Source organism: Lynx canadensis, chromosome E2 (genome assembly GCF_007474595.2).
Source record: "Lynx canadensis isolate LIC74 chromosome E2, mLynCan4.pri.v2, whole genome shotgun sequence".
Lineage (NCBI taxonomy): Eukaryota > Metazoa > Chordata > Mammalia > Carnivora > Felidae > Lynx > Lynx canadensis.
Window position 1 is genome coordinate 48,732,687 of NC_044317.1, and position 21,153 is coordinate 48,753,839.

Genomic DNA, 21,153 nt, shown 5'->3' on the forward strand with positions numbered 1-21,153 from the left:
CGCCCCCAAGTGGCTTCAGATTGCTCGCTGCCTGTAGATTGTGGAGAAATGGGGCCTCCTACTGGCTAACCCCAGTCCTGAGACAGCACAGCACCCAGAATCTTCTCTCTTTCTCCCATTCTGTAATTTCTTCAGTCAGCAAATGTTTAGTGAACATCCACTATGCCCGAGCGCCTTTTTGCATGGAGAATACAGTGAGGAATAAGAGAGACAAGTCTGTGCCCTCTCCAAGCTGGTGCCTGCTCATAGCTGATAATTGCTATAAAGGAAGGAAAAGAGTATGATGTAATAGACATTGAGGAGAGGAAGACTCATCAAAGCAGGTAGAGAAGGGAGGCTTCTCTCAGGAGGGGGCATTTTACAGAGACTTGAATGATGAAGAGGGGCCAGTCATGTGCAGATCAAGAAGAGGGGGTGGTGGACAGCATGTGCAAAGGCCCTGAGGTGGGGACCTCTTCTGGGTTCAGTAACAGAAAGAACACTAGTGTGACTGGCTTAGAGTTAGGGAGTGAGAGTTGTGAGAGACAAGGAAGGCGGGGTCATGCAGGGTCAGGGCAAGGAGTTGAATTGTTTCAAATGTGATAAAAACCAGTAGAAGCTTTATTGTTCAATTAACATTTCAGAACAGGAACCTCCTGGAGGGGGCTGTGGATAGAATTCCAGGGAGTCCATGAACTTGGATGGGAAAAGCTTATGTCTCAATTTTTTCTATCCTCTAACTGCAAATGTTGAATTTCCTTCTATTATGAATATAGACAGCAGACCACAATAGCATTAGCAGTACTTGGACTTTGTATAAGTATTTGGACAATGGAATACAAAGATATTTCGATACACTTGTCACAGATCCTTTAAAGTAATTGTTTTCGTTCATCATCACTTTGAAATTACAGTAGTCATCAGATGTACTGCTTGACCTTGTTATTTAATGTGCTGTAAAGAAACCCAAAGATTATTATTATCTATTCAAAATGTTTGATGATTTTTTCAATACAGTTGATTTCCTATGAAATCCTATGTATTTCATTTTATGCACTTTTTATTAAAAATTTTTAATATTTATTTTTGAGAGACAGAGAGAGACAGGGTGTGAGCCAGGGAGGGGCAGAGAGGAAGGGAGACACAGAATCCGAAGCAGGCTCCAGGCTCCCGACTGTCAGCACAGAGCCCAACACGGGGCTCAAACCCACGAACCGCGAGATCATGATCTGAGCTGAAGTCGGACGCTTAACCAACTGAGCCATCCAGGCTCCCCGTTTCACGCATTTTTTTTTTAACTCTGAGAAGGAGCCAGTAGGTTTTGTCAGACACCAAATAATTCAGAGCACAAAAAAGTTTAGAACTTTTAGCACTTGAAGGTATATCGGATGGTGGAGAGGAAGGGACGGAGAGTGTCGGGACTGATCCCTAAGTTTCTGGTCTGAGTAACAGTGAATGGGGGTGTGTTTGGGTTTTTCATTTGGACTTCTCACCATGAGACCTTTTGCAAATTGGGTGCATTTCCCCCTCCCTTTTCTTCTCCCTGCTGATTCAGAAAGAAATCTGCAGACACCTCTCTTTTAGACGTCTGGGGAGAAAGTGGGATTTTCACTGAGTCACACTAGGGAGACAGAGTAGTTAACAAATATTGCAATCAGCAAGCTAATCAGAAGAACACTGGTAATAAGACTTTATTTCTGGCTTTATTCTTGGATTCAGTTCAGTGTGCATTTAATGGGGGCTTGCCAGACTGTTGAGGGACAGGGATGCAAGAAAACTAAGACATGGCCTCTGCCTTCTCGAGTTTCAGTGTAGCAGAGGGAAAACTGTATATAAGCAAATGCATTGCAGTTTAGAGCAGGGTGGGTTCAGTTTGTGGGGCCTGATGTTTATACGAGTTACAGGGCCTTAAATTTTTTTTAATGTTTATTTATTTTTGAGACACAGAGCTCAAGTGGGGTAGGGGCAGAGGGAGGGAGGGAGACACAGAATCTGAAGCAGGCTCCAGGCTCTGAGCTGTCAGCACAGAGCCCGACATGGGGCTCGAACCCACAAACTGTGAGATTGTGACCTTAGCTGAAGTCAGACACTCAACCAACTGAGCCACCCAGGTGTACAGGGCCTTTCTGAGAAAAAGAAGACAAAATTATGAAACCAAAATTAGGTATGGGGATTGGGAAGGGTTTTTTGTAAAGGGAAGGGGCTGAATCCCAAGCTTCACTCACTTGGGGGCCAGGCCTCATGTGGAAGGGAGGCTGCCATGTGAGTTATCAGGTGGAGGAGTCTTGGAAGAGAAGGCAGAATGGACAGTTTCAAAGGACAGAGTATTGGGACTTCAAGCCCCTTAAGCCGAATTCTTAGATGACTGGCAGCTAGAGTGACAAAGCAAGAGGTCAGGAGCATTTGGGTACTCTGTCCACTTTCCGAAGCACATGGAGAAGGCAGAAGCCTTTGCAGTAGACAGGGAACTGCCTCGAACAGTCGAAACAGGAATGGTTGGAGAAACAGGGATGTTGGGCAGAAGTGACTGTTCAATTGGGTCAGTGGGTGTGGGACAGCTTTATTGCTTTATGTATGCTAGGTAAATGTTCAAAACTCGAGTTATGGAAGGATTTACAGTCTTGCCAGTTTCTGGTGTAGTTTTCCAGGTATAGTCTACGCATACCCAGGGAATACCTAGATATACTTTAAAACACACACACACACACACACACACACACACACACACACACACACAGCAGCACATCATACCCTCTGTCATGCCTCTTGAGCTCTCCACTCAACAGGACATCTTGGAGATTGTTCCATATCAGGACACAAAGAGTGTCCTCCTTCCTTTTCATGAATGCATAGTATTGCACCATAAAGATCCACCCTAATTCATTTACCTATTCCCCACTGCTGTGCATTCAGCTTGTTTCAACTCTTTTGCTAAAACACTGCAGGCCGCTAGGAATATCCTTCTAGAGAGATTACTTTGCACAAGTGTGAATGTATCTCTAAGATAAATTCCTAGAAGTGGAATGGGTCAAAGAGTATATGCCTTTGTAATTCTGACAGACATTGCCAAATTATCTTCTCACCAGTGACACCTGAGAGTGTTTGCTTCCTCATACACCCCGACACAGCATGTTATGCACTGCCGTTCTCTTTGTTGATCTGATAAGAGAAAAAAAAAAGTATCTCAGTGCAGTTGTAGCCATATTTCTCTTCTTGTGAGTGAATCTGAATGTTTTTTCATTCATTTGTATTGAATGTATTTTGTATTTGCTGGGCAATCACCAGACCTGTTGGCCAGATTACTATTGGATTGTTAGTTATTTTCTTATTGATTTGTAATCACTCTTTATATGTTGAAGAAATGAACCCATTTGTGTCAAGTTACTTATGTTTTTCCTCAGACATTAATTTCCAAAGACATTAAATTGGTCTTTGGAATAATAATAGCATTGGGAGGAATTGAGGGTCATGAGTCATCCCTCTGTTTCCCCGAAGGCAAAATAATGTCACTCTAAGTGACATAATTTTCAACTGCGCATAAAAGTTGTTGAATAAATTATGAAGCATCAGTGTTGGTTCATTCGACAAATATATGTGGAGTACTTACTGGGTGCCAGATGCTATTCTAGATGCTGAGATTATAATGATGACCAAAACCATCAAGATCACACTCTCGTGGAGCTGACTTACCAGTGAGGGAGATGCACTGTGAAAGCGTAAACAGAAAAAGAGGTACCTTGAGATAGTGATAAGTCTTATAAAGGAGGTGAAATGGAGGTAACAGGAGGTATGGTGGTGGCTGGTTTAGATTAGATGATCAAGGAGGATATCTCTGAAGAGGTGATTTTACATGAGGACCTGAGTGACAAGAAGGGTCCAGGAATATAAGAACTAGAACTGCCTGGCAGAGGGAACCTTTGCACGTGCAAAGGTCCTGAGGTAGGAAGACTAGGACAGGTTTCAGTATTAAGGACCATAGAGATCAGATGAATAGTTTTTGTTGTATTGTTCTGGCTACAAGAAGCCATTGGAGTGTTGTGTATGTGTGTGTAAGGGGGTCTTGCTTTTTCTTTTGGAAATGTTCAAACCTAAAAGTAGAGAGTATGATATAAGGAACTGCATGTACCTTCACCCAGCTCAATAGATATCAACATTTTGCCAATCCTGTTTCGTCTATCTCCTCACTGGAGATGCTGGATTTTTTTTTTTCTCTCCCTCTTTCCCTTAAAAAAAGGGGGCATCTGGGTGGCTCAGTTGGTTAAGTGTCCAACTCTTGGTTTCAGCTCAGGTCACGATCTCACAATTTGTGAGTTCGAGCCCCACACTGGGCTCCATGCTGACAGTGTGGAAACTGCTTGGGATTCTCTCTCTCCCTTTCTCTCTGCCCTTCCCTTGCTCGCTCGCTCTCTCTCTCTCAAAATAAATAAATAAGCATAAAAAGGTTTTGAAATTTTTTCATTGAAGTATAACAAATACTAAAAGTGCACAGATCACTGACACTCACAAACTGAGCACACCCATGTAACTCACACCCAGATTGAGAACTGTATATGGCCAGCTCCCCAGGAGCCCCTGGGATGCCTTCTAACCTCCACCTCCCAAACTTCTATCATGCAAATGGAACCATACAGGATGTTCTCTATCATGTCTAACTTCTTCCACGTATCATGTTTGGGAAGTTTATAGTGCTGTGTGTTCTTATAGATTGTAGACTGCCCTTCTCGTTGTTGTTCCAGTGAATCAGTTTATTTACCTATTCAATTCTTTTTTTTTAACGTTTATTTATTTTTTGAGAGACAGAGAGAGACAGAGCATGAGCAGGGGAGGGGCAGAGAGAGAGAGGGAGACACAGAATCCGAAGCAGGCTCCAGGCTCTGAGCTGTCAGCACAGAGCCCGACGTGGGGCTCGAACCCACAAGCAGTGAGATCATGACCTGAGCTGAAGCCAGACGTTTAGCCAACTGAGCCACCCAGGCGCCCCAACCTATTCGATTCTTGATGGGTACTTGGGCTTTCTTCAGGTTTTGGCTATTACAGATGGTTCTGCCGTGAACATTATGATACATGTCTTCTGGTGAGCATACATATGCACTTATGGGGGCTTATACCCTGGCGTGGCACCACTGGGTCATGAGGCAGGCGTAGGCTCGGCTTTCATAAACAGTGCCAGTATTTGTCTGCTAGGGCTGTCCTACCAAATGACTACAAACTGGCTGTCTTAACAGAAATTTAGGGGCGCCTGGGTGGCTCCGTGGGTTAAGCATCGGACTCTTGATCTCAGCTCAGGTCTTGATCTCAGGGTTGTGAGTCCAAGCCCCTCATTGGGCTCCACACTGGGCGTGAAGCCTATTTAAAAACAACAACAACAACAACAAACCGTAGACATTATTCCACAGTTCTAGAAGCTCCGAGTCCCAAGCTAGTGTGTTGGCAGGTTGGCCAGTCTTCTCTCTGGGTCTCTTTACAGTGCCTGCCCTCTGTGCATGTTTGTCTCTGTGTCCACACTCCCCCTTACCCTATAGATACCTGTCATATCGGATTAGGACCCATCCTGAAGACTTAGTTCTACCTTGATCATCTTGACCTTTTCCTCAGCTTGTTTACTTCCTAGGACATTAAATTGGTCTTTGGAATAATAATAGCACTGGGAGGAATTGAGGGGCATGAGTCATCCCTCTGTTTCCCCGAAGGCAAAATAATGTCACTCTAAGTGACATAATTTTCAACTGCGCATAAAAGTTGTTGAGTAAATTATGAAGCATCAGTGTTGGTTTATCTGACAAATATACATGGAGCACAAATATATGTGGTTCACATATATGTGAACCCCTCCAGGGTTCTGGGGGTTAGGATTCCTACCTATCTTCTGAGGGGAGGACACAATTCAAACCATAACATTACCAAAGAATCTTCCAAAGTGGTTGAACCAATTTACTCACTCACTATTTGCTGGAGTGTTTTAAAGGTAATTCCAGACATGATTATCATTTGCCTTGAGTGTTTTAAAAAGGAGGGAAGAGTTGGTCTGATTTACATTTTTAAACGATGCTATTTGTTCTGTGGGAATGTAAGACAAGGCAAATATTTCTTCAAGAAAGAAAAGGTAAATAAAGAGCGAGCCCTCCCAGGACAGCCCAGATAGGACGCTCTGGTAGCCACGGGGTTGGGGGAAGCCTCCTGGGTGCCCTTAGCTCAGGGGCGCCATTCAGAGACCAGGTTCTATCCCTCACTGCCCGCTGCTCGCTGCCCGCTGCCCGGAGCCAGGGCAGGCCATGCAGATGGGGCCGGGCCGGGACTCAGGCTGTCTTTCTGTCCACCCCCCTCCCTGCCAGGACATACAGCAGCTCCTCCAGCTTCAGCAGCTGGTGCTTGTGCCGGGTCACCACCTCCAGCCACCCGCTCAGTTCCTGCTGCCGCAGGCCCAGCAGAGTCAGCCAGGTAAGGTCCCACCAGGATGGGTCCCTGACGATGTTTCCACAAAACTCTCCCTCCCCCCTCACCCCGTGCATTCCCCTTGTCTCTCCAGGCCTGCTACCGACGCCAAATCTCTTCCAGCTACCTCAGCAAACCCAGGGAGCTCTTCTGACCTCCCAGCCCCGGGCCGGGCTGCCCACGCAGGTGAGAATGTCCCCCCGCGTGTGCCAGGCTGGGTGAGCAGGGGTGGGAAGGAGAGGGCCTCCTCTCCCTTTGACCCTCCCCACAACTATCAGGGCCAGGACAGGAGTCAGGAGATCTGGGGTCCAGCCCTGCTGTGCCACTGATTTGCTATGGGACCTCAGTCAAGCTGCTCTCCCTGTCTGGGTCAGCTTCTTCCTCCACAGAATGAGGGGAGTCAGCCAGGCCAGTGGCTCTTAGCCCTTTCAGACACATGGACTCCTTTGAGAAACCTGATGAATGATTTTGATCTGACCCCTGCTGTGTCCCAAAATGCACACGTGCCTAAGTACACAAAAAACCTATAGGCTGTGGCCTGGCCTTTCAGTTTGCTGACTGGCTTCTAGACTTTAATAATAATCCTTCATGATTCTTTACGGATTTCAACGCTCCCTCCTACCCATTTTTTTAACAGTCCTTTCAAAAAATATGAACAATTTCAGAAAGCCCCCCAAATGTACGGACTAATACAGGGCTGAGCTGCAATTCTGAAATCCAAAATGCTTGGAAAACCAAGCTGTTTTTGTAATGTGAGACCAGAAGTCATTTGGCTGCCAAACCCCTCTAGACCTGGGGCAAGGAGTATGGCTTTCCTTCCTCCCTCCTGTGTGATAGTCCTGCTTTGCTGGGGGCTGTTAATGTGTTCAATTATGGGGTGATGCCTTGACCCTGATGGGGGGGTCACCTTATTTCTGATATGTGCCCATGTAGGCTTTCTAAAATCTGCAAAATTTCTGAATTCCAAAACACATCTTGCCCCAGCATTCAGGTAATGGATCAAGGATTTTTGTGACCAACGTGGCTGCACTCACCACCTGCTTCAGATCTTTTATTTTTAGGGAAGTGAAGCATTCCAGAGAGAGAGAGAGAGAGAGAGAGAGCAGTTGCTTCTTTGTAAATCCCCCAGTCACCCTCCCCATCTACTTTAAAAAATACTTTCACTTTAAAAAAGTAAAAATAGGGGCGCCTGGGTGGCGCAGTCGGTTAAGCGTCCGACTTCAGCCAGGTCACGATCTCGCGGTCCGTGAGTTCAAGCCCCGCGTCGGGCTCTGGGCTGATGGCTCAGAGCCTGGAGCCTGTTTCCGATTCTGTGTCTCCCTCTCTCTCTGCCCCTCCCCCGTTCATGCTCTGTCTCTCTCTGTCCCAAAAATAAATAAACATTGAAAAAAAATTTAAAAAAAAAATAAAAAAGTAAAAATAAAAATACTTTCACTTAATTTGTAACCTTGAACCGGATTCTCCCAATAACCCCATGGGTTCAGTAGAGCAGCCACGATTATTTCCATCCTGCAGAGGGGAAAATGGAGGCCCAGGGAGATTTTAAGAAACTTGCCTGAGTTACCCTGGAATTCGGTAGCACAGTGCTTGATTCCCTTCCTGAAAGAAGGATAAAACCATGGCCCGCATCCCCCCCCCCCCCGGGGGGGAAAAAGCCCTGAAATAGTTCATAGTTTTGTTTTTTTTTTTGTTTTTTTTTTCAACGTTTATTTATTTTTGGGACAGAGAGAGACAGAGCATGAACGGGGGAGGGGCAGAGAGAGAGGGAGACACAGAATCGGAAACAGGCTCCAGGCTCCGAGCCATCAGCCCAGAGCCCGACGCGGGGCTCGAACTCACGGACCGCGAGATCGTGACCTGGCTGAAGTCGGACGCTTAACCGACTGCGCCACCCAGGTGCCCCAATAGTTCATAGTTTTTGAAAGGGGTGTTAAAAAAAAAATGGGTAGGAGGGAGCGTTGAAATCCGTAAAGCATCATGAAGGATTATTATTAAAGGAGCTGGCTGCTCCTTTCTGGGAGTTTGCAGGCTGGGGGTGGGGGTATGTGCAGAGAGTTCCAGGCAGTGAGAGGACCCTAGTGGAGAAGCAGAGTGTCTCTTTGCTGGGGACTGACAATGAGTGTGGATCAGCCTCCTGGGGACAGGTAGAGGAGAGTGAGCAGGAAGAGGCTGGACGGCAGGGAGGGAGGGAGGGAGGGAGGGGGAACCGCGCAGCCGTTGCTGAGCCCCATCCCGGTCCTCGGCCCTGCATCCCACCCTCCTGCCGACCCCACCAGGCCGTGACCCGCCCCACGCTGCCCGACCCGCACCTCTCGCACCCGCAGCCCCCCAAATGCTTGGAGCCACCATCCCACCCCGAGGAGCCCAGTGACCTGGAGGAGCTGGAGCAGTTCGCCCGCACCTTCAAGCAGCGCCGCATCAAGCTGGGCTTCACGCAGGTCTGGGGCCACCGGGCAGGACGGGCTATGGGCAGAGGGTGACCGGGCCTGGCCAGGTGGTGGGTGAGGCACGGGCCACGCCTCTCTTGGGCACCCGCTACCCAACTCCTGAGCCGGGGGGCGTGGCCAGGTGGTGGGCGGGACGAGAGGCCGAAGTCGGCTAGTGGGCGGGGCCAGGGTGTGGCCCAGAGGTCTGGCCCTGACCGCCTTCCCATTCCCTCCCCACTGGGCCAGGGTGACGTGGGCCTGGCCATGGGCAAGCTCTACGGCAACGACTTTAGCCAGACGACCATCTCCCGTTTCGAGGCCCTCAACCTGAGCTTCAAGAACATGTGCAAACTCAAGCCCCTCCTGGAGAAGTGGCTCAATGACGCAGGTTGGGATTGCGCTGGGGCTCCCAGAGCGGGCGGCCGGCTGTGCGCGCGGGAGGCGCCCTCTCATGCTCCCCGTCTCCTCCCGGGCACAGAGACTATGTCTGTGGACTCAAGTCTGCCCAGTCCCAACCAGCTGAGCAGCCCCAGCCTGGGTTTCGACGGGCTCCCCGGCCGGAGACGCAAGAAGAGGACCAGCATTGAGACAAACGTCCGCTTCGCCTTAGAGAAGAGTTTTCTAGCGGTGAGACCCCGGCCTCCAGGGCGGCCCTGACGGCCGGCGGGGATGGGGGCCGAGGAGGGAGGGGGTCGGACCTGCGGTTAACGGAGCCCTTCTGCCCGCAGAACCAGAAGCCTACCTCAGAGGAGATCCTGCTGATCGCGGAGCAGCTGCACATGGAGAAGGAGGTGATCCGCGTCTGGTTCTGCAACCGGCGCCAGAAGGAAAAACGCATCAACCCCTGCAGCGCAGCCCCCATGTTGCCCAGCCCGGGGAAGCCGGCCAGCTACAGCCCCCATCTGGTACCAAGAACGCTTCTGGGGGGTGGGGGCATAAAGCTCTGGCAGGCTCTGGGAGACCCCCGCCCCTAGGCAGGCGCTTCTGTGAAGCCAGGCCTACTTGGTGGTCCACAGTGCCTGGCACGGAGGCAGGAAGACTCACCCTTGGGGACCGTCTGTCACATGGATAAAGCATAGTCACACAGGGACACAGTTTCCAAGGAACTGCGGTCTTATGTGAGAGATGCAGGCACCCGCAGACACACACCGACATAGCCAAAAACAGTTATCACCGGGCGGGGCCTCACAGGGATGGATCCCAGGTAGGGGATGGAGGTACTCCCACACACACAGGTTCACAACCACACAGAGGCAGGCAGGGACAGCATTACATACTGAGTATACGCTCAGGCCCACCGCAGCACACAGACCCACTCGGGATCAGACACACTGGGACACCCTTTCATTGCATCTAGTGTGGAAAGGGCTGCGACACTACAGCGAGGAACAAGGGGCCCAGAGGAGCGTCCCACCCCTCCCTGGTATGGAGGAAGAAGGGACCATCCGAGCTGAGTTACAAAGGACAAGGGAGAGGTAGCCAGCCCCGTGAAGCCCAGGCAAGGGGCTGCTGTGCAAAAAGGCCTGGAAGCCTGGGTGTGCTGAGCCCAATCTGAGGAACTCCAGTGCAATTTAATGTGGTTGGAGTGGGAATGTATATGTATATGAGTAGGGGTAGGGGATAGGCGGGGGCCAGACTCCCAAGTAACATGCTGAGGAGCTCGAACTTGAACCTTAGGCGGTGAGGAGCTGAGGAAGAGTTTTGAGCTGAGGAGGGAGAGGGTCACATTAAGAGTGAGGTTTCTAGAGTTGATGGAAGCATGAGACTGGAGGCACGGAGGCCAAGAAGGAGGCTGCTGGGTGGTTCCAGAAAATCAAGGCAATGTGACATCCCAACACTCTGATGCAGAGACACCCCTGGTCATCATAACCCCCCCCCACACACACACACACATACACGTGCACGCGTGCACTTCAGACCTGCAACTGGTTGGTGTCAGAAGAGAGGTGGGGGAACACTCTCAGTTGATGATTATTTCCTCCCTGTGGCTCAGATCACTTAGGAAGATGCTAAGATAGATATGATGGAAAGAACTTGGCATAATACAAGCATAGCATTGTGCCCAAAGCCCCTTCTCTCCCCAGCCTGGGGGCAGATGAACGGGGGGTCTTACCATCAGAGAGTATCATGGGGGCTGCTGGGAAAGTGGCCTAACCATGCCTTCTTTCCTCTCTCCCCAGGTCACACCCCAAGGGGGCGCCGGGACCTTGCCATTGTCCCAAGCTTCCAGCAGTCTGAGCACAACAGGTCAGGGAGGGCAGAAGCCCGTGAGGGGGCATTGGGAGGACACGGTGCAGGCACCGGTTTTTCTAGTGGCTTAGGGTGCCTGTGGGCCTCAAGGCTGAGCTTGGGGATGAGGGAGGCAGGGGGCACAGAGGGGAGAGAGTGACCTTACCCCTCCTTGTGGGAGCAGTTCAGCTTTCATCTGCTCCAGGATTTCATATGAGAAAAGCTTGGGGTTGCTAAAAGTTGAACTTGGGTTCTGTTCCTGACATTTTAAACTATGTGAACTCCAGAAGTGACTTTACCTCTCTGAGCCTCAGTTTTTTATAAAATTATTGTGAATGTATAATACCTACAAAGCTATATACGTGAATATGTACATATAAGAGTGTGTATAAGTATTTGGGTGTGTGTAATACACACACACATATACACACGGCTACTTGTGCATAAAGCCCCCCTTGCTGCCTTCCTGGGGCAGGGCATGTGTAACAGGAGCCTGGCTGGCTCAGGCAATAGAGTAGCTCTTGATCTTGGGGTCGTGAGATCGAGCCCCGCATTGGGTGTAGAGATTACTGAAATAAATAAAGTAAAAAAGGGATAAAAGAAAAAAAACGCCATATTGATTTTTCTCATGTTAAGAAATAATAAGTGGAAGTTTATAAAGTAGTAAGAGTGTGCCTGGCACTATCTAAACTCTTTAGAAAGAATATTAACTCACTTTATCTTCAGGCCCTTTTAATGAAGTAGCTTCTATTATTATGCCCATTTTCCACATCAGGGAACTGAAGACCAGAGAGGTAAAGGCACTCGTCCAAGGGTACAGGTGGGGCATAACAGTCAGGAAATTGCTGCCTTGGCTGTCTGGCCTGAGTCTGGGCTCCGAGCCCCGTCCTCCTCGGCGCGCACAGCCGCAACCCCCTGCCTGGCCCCCAGAGGGAGCCACAGGGCGTGGTCTTCAGGGCGCCCGGTTCGGTCCGCCGGAGAGGGGGAGCCGGCGCTGAGGTTCGGGGCGGGGTTCGCACCGCGTGAGCGCACTGGGCACAGGGCTTGGCTCAGTGCGTGGCAGCTGCTCACACTGCGATTAGCGGTTGCTGTCACCGGGGCTGTGGGCAGAGAGGGCGGGAGGCCTGTCTGTTCCTCCGGAGGAGATACGAGCTGGGCCGCAAGACAAGCCGGAGTCGACCCGGGGTCCTCTGAGGAGGACGAGTGGAAGCTCAAGTCTCCATCTCTCTGTCTCTCTCTGGCAGTTACTACCTTATCCTCAGCTGTGGGGACGCTCCACCCCAGCCGGACAGCCGGAGGGGGTGGGGGCGGGGGCGGGGCCGCGCCCCCCCTCAATTCCATCCCCTCTGTCACTCCCCCACCCCCGGCCACCACCAACAGCACAAATCCCAGCCCTCAAGGCAGCCACTCGGCTATCGGCTTGTCGGGCCTGAACCCCAGCACGGGGTAAGTGGACGGCTGCAGTTAGGGAGGCTGTGGGGAGAGAAGCAGGGTCGCCGCCGCCGCTGCTTCCCGGGTGGGAGCCGCGCCCCAGTTCTGCCGCCCGGCGGGTCCCTGCCCCTGCTAACGCCTCTGCTTTGCCTCTTGCAGAAGCACAATGGTGGGGTTGAGCTCCGGGCTGAGTCCAGCCCTCATGAGCAACAACCCTTTGGCCACTATCCAAGGTGCGTGCTGCCTCATGTCACTCCCATCGCCTCCAGCCTGGCCCCCTGGGGCCTCGAGCCCCCCCCCATTGCTGCTCCAGCCATGCCATCCTGCCCCTGCTCACTGCATCGCTCGCCTCTTCATACCCATCTCACCTTTGGGGAAGGTGTGAGGGGTGCTGATGGGGATCAGTGGGGCAGATGGGAAGACAGGGGACGCTGCGGGCAGGATGCCAGAAGGCGCCCCCAGCCCAGCTTCTCTCTCTCCCCACCAGCCCTGGCCTCTGGTGGAACCCTGCCCCTTACCAGCCTTGACGGCAGCGGGAACCTGGTGCTGGGGGCGGCCGGCGCGGCCCCGGGGAGCCCCGGCCTGGTGACCTCGCCGCTCTTCTTGAACCACGCTGGGCTGCCCCTGCTCAGCGCCCCGCCTGGCGTGGGCCTGGTCTCGGCAGCGGCTGCGGCCGTGGCAGCCTCCATCTCCAGCAAGTCTCCAGGCCTCTCCTCGTCCTCCTCCTCCTCGTCCTCGTCCTCCTCCTCCACTTGCAGTGAGGCGGCAGCACAGACCCCTGGAGGCCCCGGGGGCCCCGAGGCAGGGTCCAAGCCCGAGTGAGGGCCCACCTTGCCTCCCCTCCTACTCCTCTGACCCCCACCTCAGTCCCCCGCCTGGGAAGAGGGCGAGGAGGCCAGCAGTGGTGGGGCGGAGGGTCCTTGGACAGGAGTGACAAGGGAGGAAAGACCAAAAACAAAAACAAAAAACCCCAACTAACCAAAAAAAAAACAAAAAACAAAAAACAAAAAAACCCAAACAAAACACACACACAAAAAGAAAGAAGGAAAGAAAATGAAAGAAACCAACCAACAAAAAAGAAACCAAAAATAATCACAACAGAAACCAGCTGCCCCAAAGGAACCAGAGGTGAAAAACAAAAACCAAAACCAAAAATCCCCCAACAAAACCAAACCAAAAACCAGTTGCGAGCCAGACCTCAGTGTGCTCACCCTCACCGCTACGACACCAAATACGAACCCCAGCCAGGGGCAGAGAAGCCTCTGCAGGGAGGACCTCGCGCCGAGCCTCTGGCTGTGGGGCCAACCCCCAACGTTGCCTCCCCCAGTGGGGGCCAGAGAAGGCAAAAGAGAATGTGCCAGCCTCCAGCCCCAGCCCCCAGCCCTGGGCCAGTGAAGACGGGGCACAGCCTGGGGCCGATGGGGTGGGCCCAGAACCACCCGCCAAATGTTCTTTTCCAGAAGGTGAAAGAGAAAGGGCCTGAACAACCTTACACCAAATATTCAGTAGCTTCATCCAAAGGATGTACAGAATTTTTAGCGTTGCGCTCAACAGAATGTGTCCCTACCATGTGTCCCCCCTTTCCCTCGACCCCCAACTCTCCCCACCTGGGCAGGGGGTCTCGCTTTAACCTCCTCCCCTCCCCCAGCCAGGGGAGAGTTCAGGGGCAGGCCTGGGATGACTTTTCAGCCCTTGTACCTCCCCCCTTTTCCCTTTGAAGGGTGGGCTAGGCTGTTTTGCGAAGTTCTAGCTCTCACATGTCCCCCCTCAACTCTGTCACCCTCCTCTGCTCTGGAATCTACCCCCCTCCCCAGCCCAGGGGAAGGTGGAAGCTTCAGGCAAGAGGGGATGAGGTGAGGGCATTCAAGTTGTCTTTTTTTCCATCCTCGTCTGTCAGTTTCCCTGAAAAAAAAAAAAAAATTCATATTCCAGTGCCTATCCGTGGGATCCTTCACGTTCTTTGACATTGACCAGAAACCAAAAAGAGAACTCACCTCGCTCTTCCCACCCTGTGCCCCTCTGATACTGGCAGATGCCTCTTCCTCTCCCCCCCCCCCACACATATATACACGCACGCACCCCAGTGGTGGGGTTCCTCGAGGTGGCATCCCCATCAGGGTCCATGTGGCGGGGACAGTGCCATGATCTGTGGTCCCCATCCGAGAGGGCGCTGTGGTGGCCACCACTCCCACAAGACTTCCCTCGAGTGTTGGCTGGACCCCTGTTTGCCCAGCCCTGGACACATCTCGACGGACAGAGGAGAGACATCGCTGGGAGCCACTTTTGCCCTCCTGCTATTGTGGAGGCCAACAAAGTTTTGAACCAAAAAAACAAAAAACAAAAAACAAAAAAAACCAAACAAACAATAAATTAAAACTAGAAAAAAAAAAGAATTTATAGATATATATATATTTAAGGGAAAGAAGACGAGGACTCTTCAAGAATAAGAAGGAGCCGCGAGGTGGAACCAAGTCCCTGCGCCAGTGGTCCAGGCCCTTGGTCCCCAAGGCGGATGGAAGGACAGACGCTTCTTTCTCTTCACAAATACCTCATGGACGTCGTCTTCGGGAAAGCCGGAGGGGGAGGCTGGGGCAGGGCCTGTCCCTCAGCCAGGGCGGATGGAAGCGGGTGGGCAGGGCTGAGAGAGGGCGGTCAGGGACAGGGGTGAAGAGCCCCAAGCTCCCTGCCCCCCAATCAACTGAAAAAGCTTTAAAAAAAAAAAACAAAACAAAACAAAACAGGAAGAAAGGAATGAGAAAGCAAAAAGAATGGACGAAGGAAAACGAACAAACTTTCGGGCGGTTTGATTCCTCCTTTGATTTCTTTTTCTGTTCTCTTCAGTCTGTTCTCTCTCTGCTTTCCTCTCTCCCTCTTCCTTCGCTTCCCTCTCACCCCTCTCAATCCCCACCTTGCTGTGTCTCTCCTCAAACCAAAGTGTTGCTGTGAAGGACGCGAGCCATGGAAATCAGAGGCCTGGCCCCCGCCGGGCAGCGCACACGGGAGCCAGAGGGTGCCGCTGGACACTCGGAGGAGAGGCGGACGCCGCCCTGGGCCCCGAGGCCTCAGCGTTCTCCCTTTCTTTCTTGTCTCCCTTCTCCCACCCGGGAGATGAAACTGTTGGGCTGGGCCACGGAGACGGCAGAGACTCGGCTGTTTCGGGGGTCTCGGGGTGCCTTGTCTGGGCAGCGGCGGAGTGGCCGCCCCTCCCGCCCTGGCACCGCCGGGCCTGGCGTGCCATCGACCCGTCCTCGCCGGAATGTAAGCTTCTCCGCTGAACCGACTCCCTGCCCTTACCCTACCTCTGAGTGTGTCCATTTTTATTTCCTGAAGAGAAGGGACTGGCGAGAGGGCCTGGGCCCCAGCCCAAGGGTGGAGAGGGGGGCCAAGGGCTCCTGAACAGATAGGAAGGACATTTGAGCAGAGCAAAGTGAAAGGAATTACGACCAAAAACCCCTCCGAGAAGACAGGCAGCATGGAAGGCATGGTGGAGATGACTCAGACAAAAACTATGATTCTAGACCAAAAAAACAAAAACAAAAACAAAAAACACAAAAAAAAAAAAAAAAAAAAACAAAAAAAAAAAACAAAAAAAAGAAAAAAAAAAAAAAGGAAAGAAAATCCAGGACACACCACCACCCACTTCATCCTGCTTCCTCCCCATCAAGTCCTGCCACTTGGGACCTCTCCCCCACCCCGATGTGGGGGGAGTGGGGCAGAGAGGAGAGGAGGAAGCAGGGGGCAGGGATGGGGCCGATGCCCTGACACTGGTGGAGGGACCCCTGTGCAGCCGGGGGTGGTGGGGACCCTCCCCATCCAACCCCCATAACTGGGAAAAGAAAAACAAGAAAAAAAGAAAATTCCTGGGAGGGGAAAAATAACCAAATCCCAAGCTTTAACTACAGCTGTGAAACCAAATATTGGGAAGGGGGTGGGAGGGAGGGAGGGGCAAGTGTGCCCCAGGTCTCCCCCCTGGGCCCCCCTCCCCCGAGGACTCGAGATAAGGCACCAAATACCTCATAGAACTTTAATGTTAAAAAAAGGAAACCAAATATCGTTGGCTGGGGGCCAGCCAGGGCAAGGGGCTGGGGGGCTGGAGAGAGCCAGGGTTGGGAAGGTAATGGGGGAATTCATGCCCCCCACCCCGCTCTGCCCCTTCCACTCCAGTACCCCCTGTCTCGACTCCGGGAAACAAAACTATCTCATCGTTTTTATTTTGTGGTCTGTACAGAGCCTGTGTCCGTGTGTCTGTGTGTGAGCGAGAGAGTTGGGGGGCTGGGGGACTTTATGTGGAGGATGGGGAGGGAGACCCCAAACCAGGCTCTGGGCTAGGTGAGATGTCTGAGGTGGGGGGCCAGGGGCCTGGGCTAGAAAGAGAGGAAGATGAGTGGATTGGAGAAAGGGGGAGCCTTCTGAATTTCTCTTCTCCCCAGCCCTGACCTCCTACTTGAGGGAGGGACAGAGAATGGGCCTACCCTAATGGTGGGCCTTTTGTGCCAAAAAAAAAAGAAAAAAAAAGAAAAAAAAGAAATGCCAGTAACTAAAACACCTCTCTCTGTTCTCTTCTGGGAGGGTGGGGGCTGGAAATGGGAGGGAGGGGCTGGGGGTATAAGTGGGGGTGGGTGGAAATGGGGAACCCAAACCCTGTATGAGTTGAGGCTAAGATCAGGAGTGGGGGGTGGGGGAAGGGTATGAGTTTCCCAGACATCTTCTCCCTTGGGAGGGCCAAGAGAGGGTCTCCAAGCCCCTTGCCCTGGGAAGACAGGGTAAGGGATTAGCCAAGTAGGCGACTGACCTCTTGACCTGACTAATTTCCTGGCCCACCCGAATCCCAGGGTGCCTCTCTCTCCCTTTAGCCCAGGGTAGGGGGAACTGAGTGAGAGAGAGAGAGTGAGACAGACTGAGCAAGATTGAGACACGCGGGCCCCCACTGGCCTCTGAGTGGGAAAGGCAAGTGCGAGAGATAAAGGCCTCCAAGAGAAAAAAGAAACAAACCAAAGATTTAACCATTTAAAAAAAAAAAAAAAACCCACAGACAACTCCGCTACCTTTTTATACGTTGGAAAAAAAAGTGAAAAAAATTAAAAAATAAAAATTAAAAAAAATACACAAAAACTCCAAGCCGCAGTTCCTGCGTGCGGTTTGAACTTTGACCTCAGCAGTCTCCAAAGCAAGATGACGATGACAAAGGCGAAAAAAAAAAGAAAAAATAATGTATATTTTTAAGTATTTGTCCTTGAAATGTTAGCTCCTTGTTAAACAAACACAAAAAGGAGAGCAAAATCTAGAGAGAAGTGTTGCTGGGACGGAGACAACTATTTACTATGTCTGTGACCCCTCCCTACTGCCTCCCCATCCTCTCCTCTATCCCTGCTGCCCCTCCCCCAGCCTGTCCTCCAAGCCCAGGGGCTCAGTATTTATTTATTTACATAATTGCAGGGTGACTGGGGGCCTCTCTCCACTTGTAGAGAGGGCCTTTGGATCATGGTGGGGTGGGAAAGGGGCAAGGAGTCTTTGGGGGAAAAGCAGGGGCCTGATCTTTGATCAACTCCTCTCTCTGCTAGCTCCTTTCTGGCTTCTTATCCCACTGCTGCCACCACCAGCTCCCAAATCCAAGCCTGGAATAGGGCAAGATGACCACCCACCTTGTAAAGATCTGAGTGGCTCAGCCCTTTCTGGGGTGGGTGTCTCTCACCTACTCATTCAGATGACCAGGTTGGAATGGGGAGGGGTGGAGGTGGCTAGTAGTGGGCAAGGGAGACCAGGAAGGGCATCTGGAAATTGAGTAGGCCCTGGAGGAGACCTGCCTTTCATCCGTTCTCAGCAAGTTAGCCCCACTTTCAGTTCTGTCTGACCCCTGTGTTGGTAGCCCCTCCCTCCCCATCCTGTCCCCCCCACCCTGTCTCTTCTCGTGGTAGCGGGTTAGCGTTTCAGTGTTCTTAACTCCAATCTGCTTGTTCATTGTACAATGTGCTTCTTTTAAGGCCCCATTTTTGTAACTTGAGTGTGTCATTCATCTGAACAACATCAAAAAATAAAAAAGTAAAAACTGTACAGAGAGAAACGCTGCCTGCTCTCCCTTGGTCTCCTCTGTGTTCTGGGAAGGGTGGTGGGTACATGTGTGCTATGGAGGGGAGGGCTTTACTTCTGTCCAAACAGTAAATGTTTCAGAAGGAGGGCCCAAGCCAGGTTCTCACGAATCAGAAGACCTAAGTCTCAGAATTTAGGATGAATTCAAACGTCTGGATTCGTTTCTCAGTTCTGCCATTTTATAGATATGTGACTTTTCATATATAACCTTCGATGTCCTTCTCATCTGTGGGGTTTGTGGAATTAAATGAGATGATGATGTAATAAGTGCTTAGAACAGATCTCTAGCACACGGTCTTCAATAGATGAGAACTATGGGAAAGTCAGGAAACCGGTGAGTCCTCCCCCACTTCCATCCCCAGAGGACCAGCAAGACCCTTTCAAAACAGTCGACTTCGAAGTTGTCTGGTGGTCCAGGGCACGCTCTTCTTCAGAGTGACATGAACTCATTCACTCAAATTTTTGTGCCCAGCTTGACTACGTCAATTGGCAAGAACAACGGCTTCACAGGCCAGGCCACGGGCTGATCCCCACGACCTCACCACTGAAAATCAGAAACGGTGTCAACAACTGGGTTTTCTCACTGGCACCATGTCACCTTGTCATTGTTCCATCCTCTGATGTACGCTTGGCATACGGATGCTGGTATTCTGCAAACTCAACTGTAGGGGATGGGGGAGACAGGAGAAAGGAAGAATTGAAGAGGGGCTGGATCACTTGGACGAAAAGTATTAATTAGCACTGCCTCGTTTGGGCAAGACTGAAAGAATAAAAAAGCACCTCCCCGGTTCCCAAGGTAAGTCTGGAAGGATGGGGAAGTGGGATGTTGGTACAGAGGAAGGTCATTTGGTCCAGCCCCTTCCTGTAGGGTCGTGCGGTCAGAACCATACAGACTTAAGTTCCTTGTCACCCAGGCTATCCAGTGACGAGCACAGACAGCACACCTGAGAGCACTCTTTAGAGTTGAACTTGCATCCACTTGCAGCCCCGTGAATGTGCCCGACGGCACCACATGCCCTCCCTTGTACAGTCGTACTCGGGCCTCTTGTCAGGAGCATAGCGGGCACTAGAGGACCACCATTCTGTTCCCTTGACATTTCTGCATAGGCAAGCCTTCCACATCCAACTAAAAATGGACGATTCAGGATCTTTAGAGTGATCAGCAAGTCGCCTGCATCAGAATTGGTGTTTTTATTTACGTTTAAAGATTTTAAGTAATCTCTACACTCAATGTGTGCTTGAACTTATAACCTGAGATCAAGAGTTGCACACTCAGGGTGTCCGGGTGGCTCAGTTGGTTAAGCGTCCGGCTCGATTTCGGCTCAGGTCGTGATCGTGCGGTTCGTGGAGTTCTGTGCTCTGTCAGCAGAGCTTGCTTGGGATTCTCTCTCTCTGCCCCTCACCCTGCGCTTTCTGTCTCTCAGAATAAATAAACTTAACAAGTCACATGCTCTACTGAGCCAGCCAGGCACCCCAGAATTGGTGTGTTTAAAATGCAGATTCCTGGATCTCATCCACCCGTTTGCTGGATCTGAATCTCTAGGGGAGGGGGGCCTGGGTGGCTCAGTCGGTTGAGCGTCTGGCTTCAGCGCGAGTCATGATCTCATCGTTCACAAGTTCGAGCCCCATGGGCTCTGTGCTGACTGACAGCCTGGAGCCTGGAGCCCACTTCGGATTGTGTCTCCCTCTTTCTCTCAAATATAAACATTAAAAAAATCAATCTCTAGGGGAATTGCCTAATAAACATTAAAGTTCAAGAACTTTTGCCTGCCCAGGGCGCCTCAGTCGTTAAGCATCGGACTTTGGCTTAGATTGTGATCTTACAGTTGGTGAGTTGGGAGTCCCACACTGGATGAGCTTGAGCCCCGCTTCGGGTAAAAACACAAGCCCCGAGTGAGCCCCGCTTCTCTCTCTCCCTCCTCTCTGCCCCTCGCTCACTTGTGCCCCCACCAAAAAAAGAAACTTTGCCTAACTCAAAACCCAGCATCCAACAAGGGCTTGATTAGTCCACCGTTTTGTTTAATTTTTATTTATTTTTCAGAGAGAGAGAGAGCAAGAGCAGGGGAGGGGCAGAGAGAGAGGGAGACATAGAATCCAAAGCAGGCTCCGGGCTCTGAGCTGTCAGCACAGAGCTCAACGCAAGGCTCGGACTCACAAATCGAGAGATCATGACCCAAGCTAAAGTCAGAAGCTTAACCGAATGAGCCACCCAGACGTCCCATGCCACCCTTTTTAAGACAGTAGTTCAACTGAGGACCATCAAGTTTCAGCAGAGTGACGGTGAACAATGAGTCTTGTTTTCATTTAGAAGCTCTGAAAAAGAACCACAATTGAGGAAGGGTGATCATCCCACAGTCACAGAGCCATTCTTCTCTGCTGAATCTTGGAGTCAACCAGCACTCTCAGGGTCCGCCCCCACCCCCACCCCCTTCCTGTCCCTTTTGATATAACCTTATCTTTATCTGGTTTGGCAAGGATAAATCCTCCAATTGTTCTAAGCACTTATTCAGTAGGACTTTCAGGATGTTGCAGCTCTTCTTGAGGAGGCAGTTTGAGAATGAACCTTTAC

General features: G+C 51.2%; 1 protein-coding gene across 1 annotated transcript in view; it reads left to right on the forward strand.

Moving 5' to 3' along the window:
• Window positions 1-15,212, forward strand: part of POU2F2 (POU class 2 homeobox 2) — a 34,521-nt gene extending 19,309 nt beyond the window's left edge. Inside the window, exons 7-16 of the mRNA XM_030297347.1 lie at window positions 6,312-6,417; window positions 6,506-6,597; window positions 8,688-8,849; window positions 9,084-9,225; window positions 9,316-9,464; window positions 9,566-9,742; window positions 11,018-11,084; window positions 12,311-12,512; window positions 12,657-12,730; window positions 12,985-15,212. Coding sequence (XP_030153207.1) covers window positions 6,312-6,417; window positions 6,506-6,597; window positions 8,688-8,849; window positions 9,084-9,225; window positions 9,316-9,464; window positions 9,566-9,742; window positions 11,018-11,084; window positions 12,311-12,512; window positions 12,657-12,730; window positions 12,985-13,319 — 1,506 coding nt within the window. The 3' untranslated portion in view covers window positions 13,320-15,212. The remainder of the gene's footprint in view (window positions 1-6,311; window positions 6,418-6,505; window positions 6,598-8,687; window positions 8,850-9,083; window positions 9,226-9,315; window positions 9,465-9,565; window positions 9,743-11,017; window positions 11,085-12,310; window positions 12,513-12,656; window positions 12,731-12,984) is intronic.
• Window positions 15,213-21,153: the final 5,941 nt, after the last annotated feature.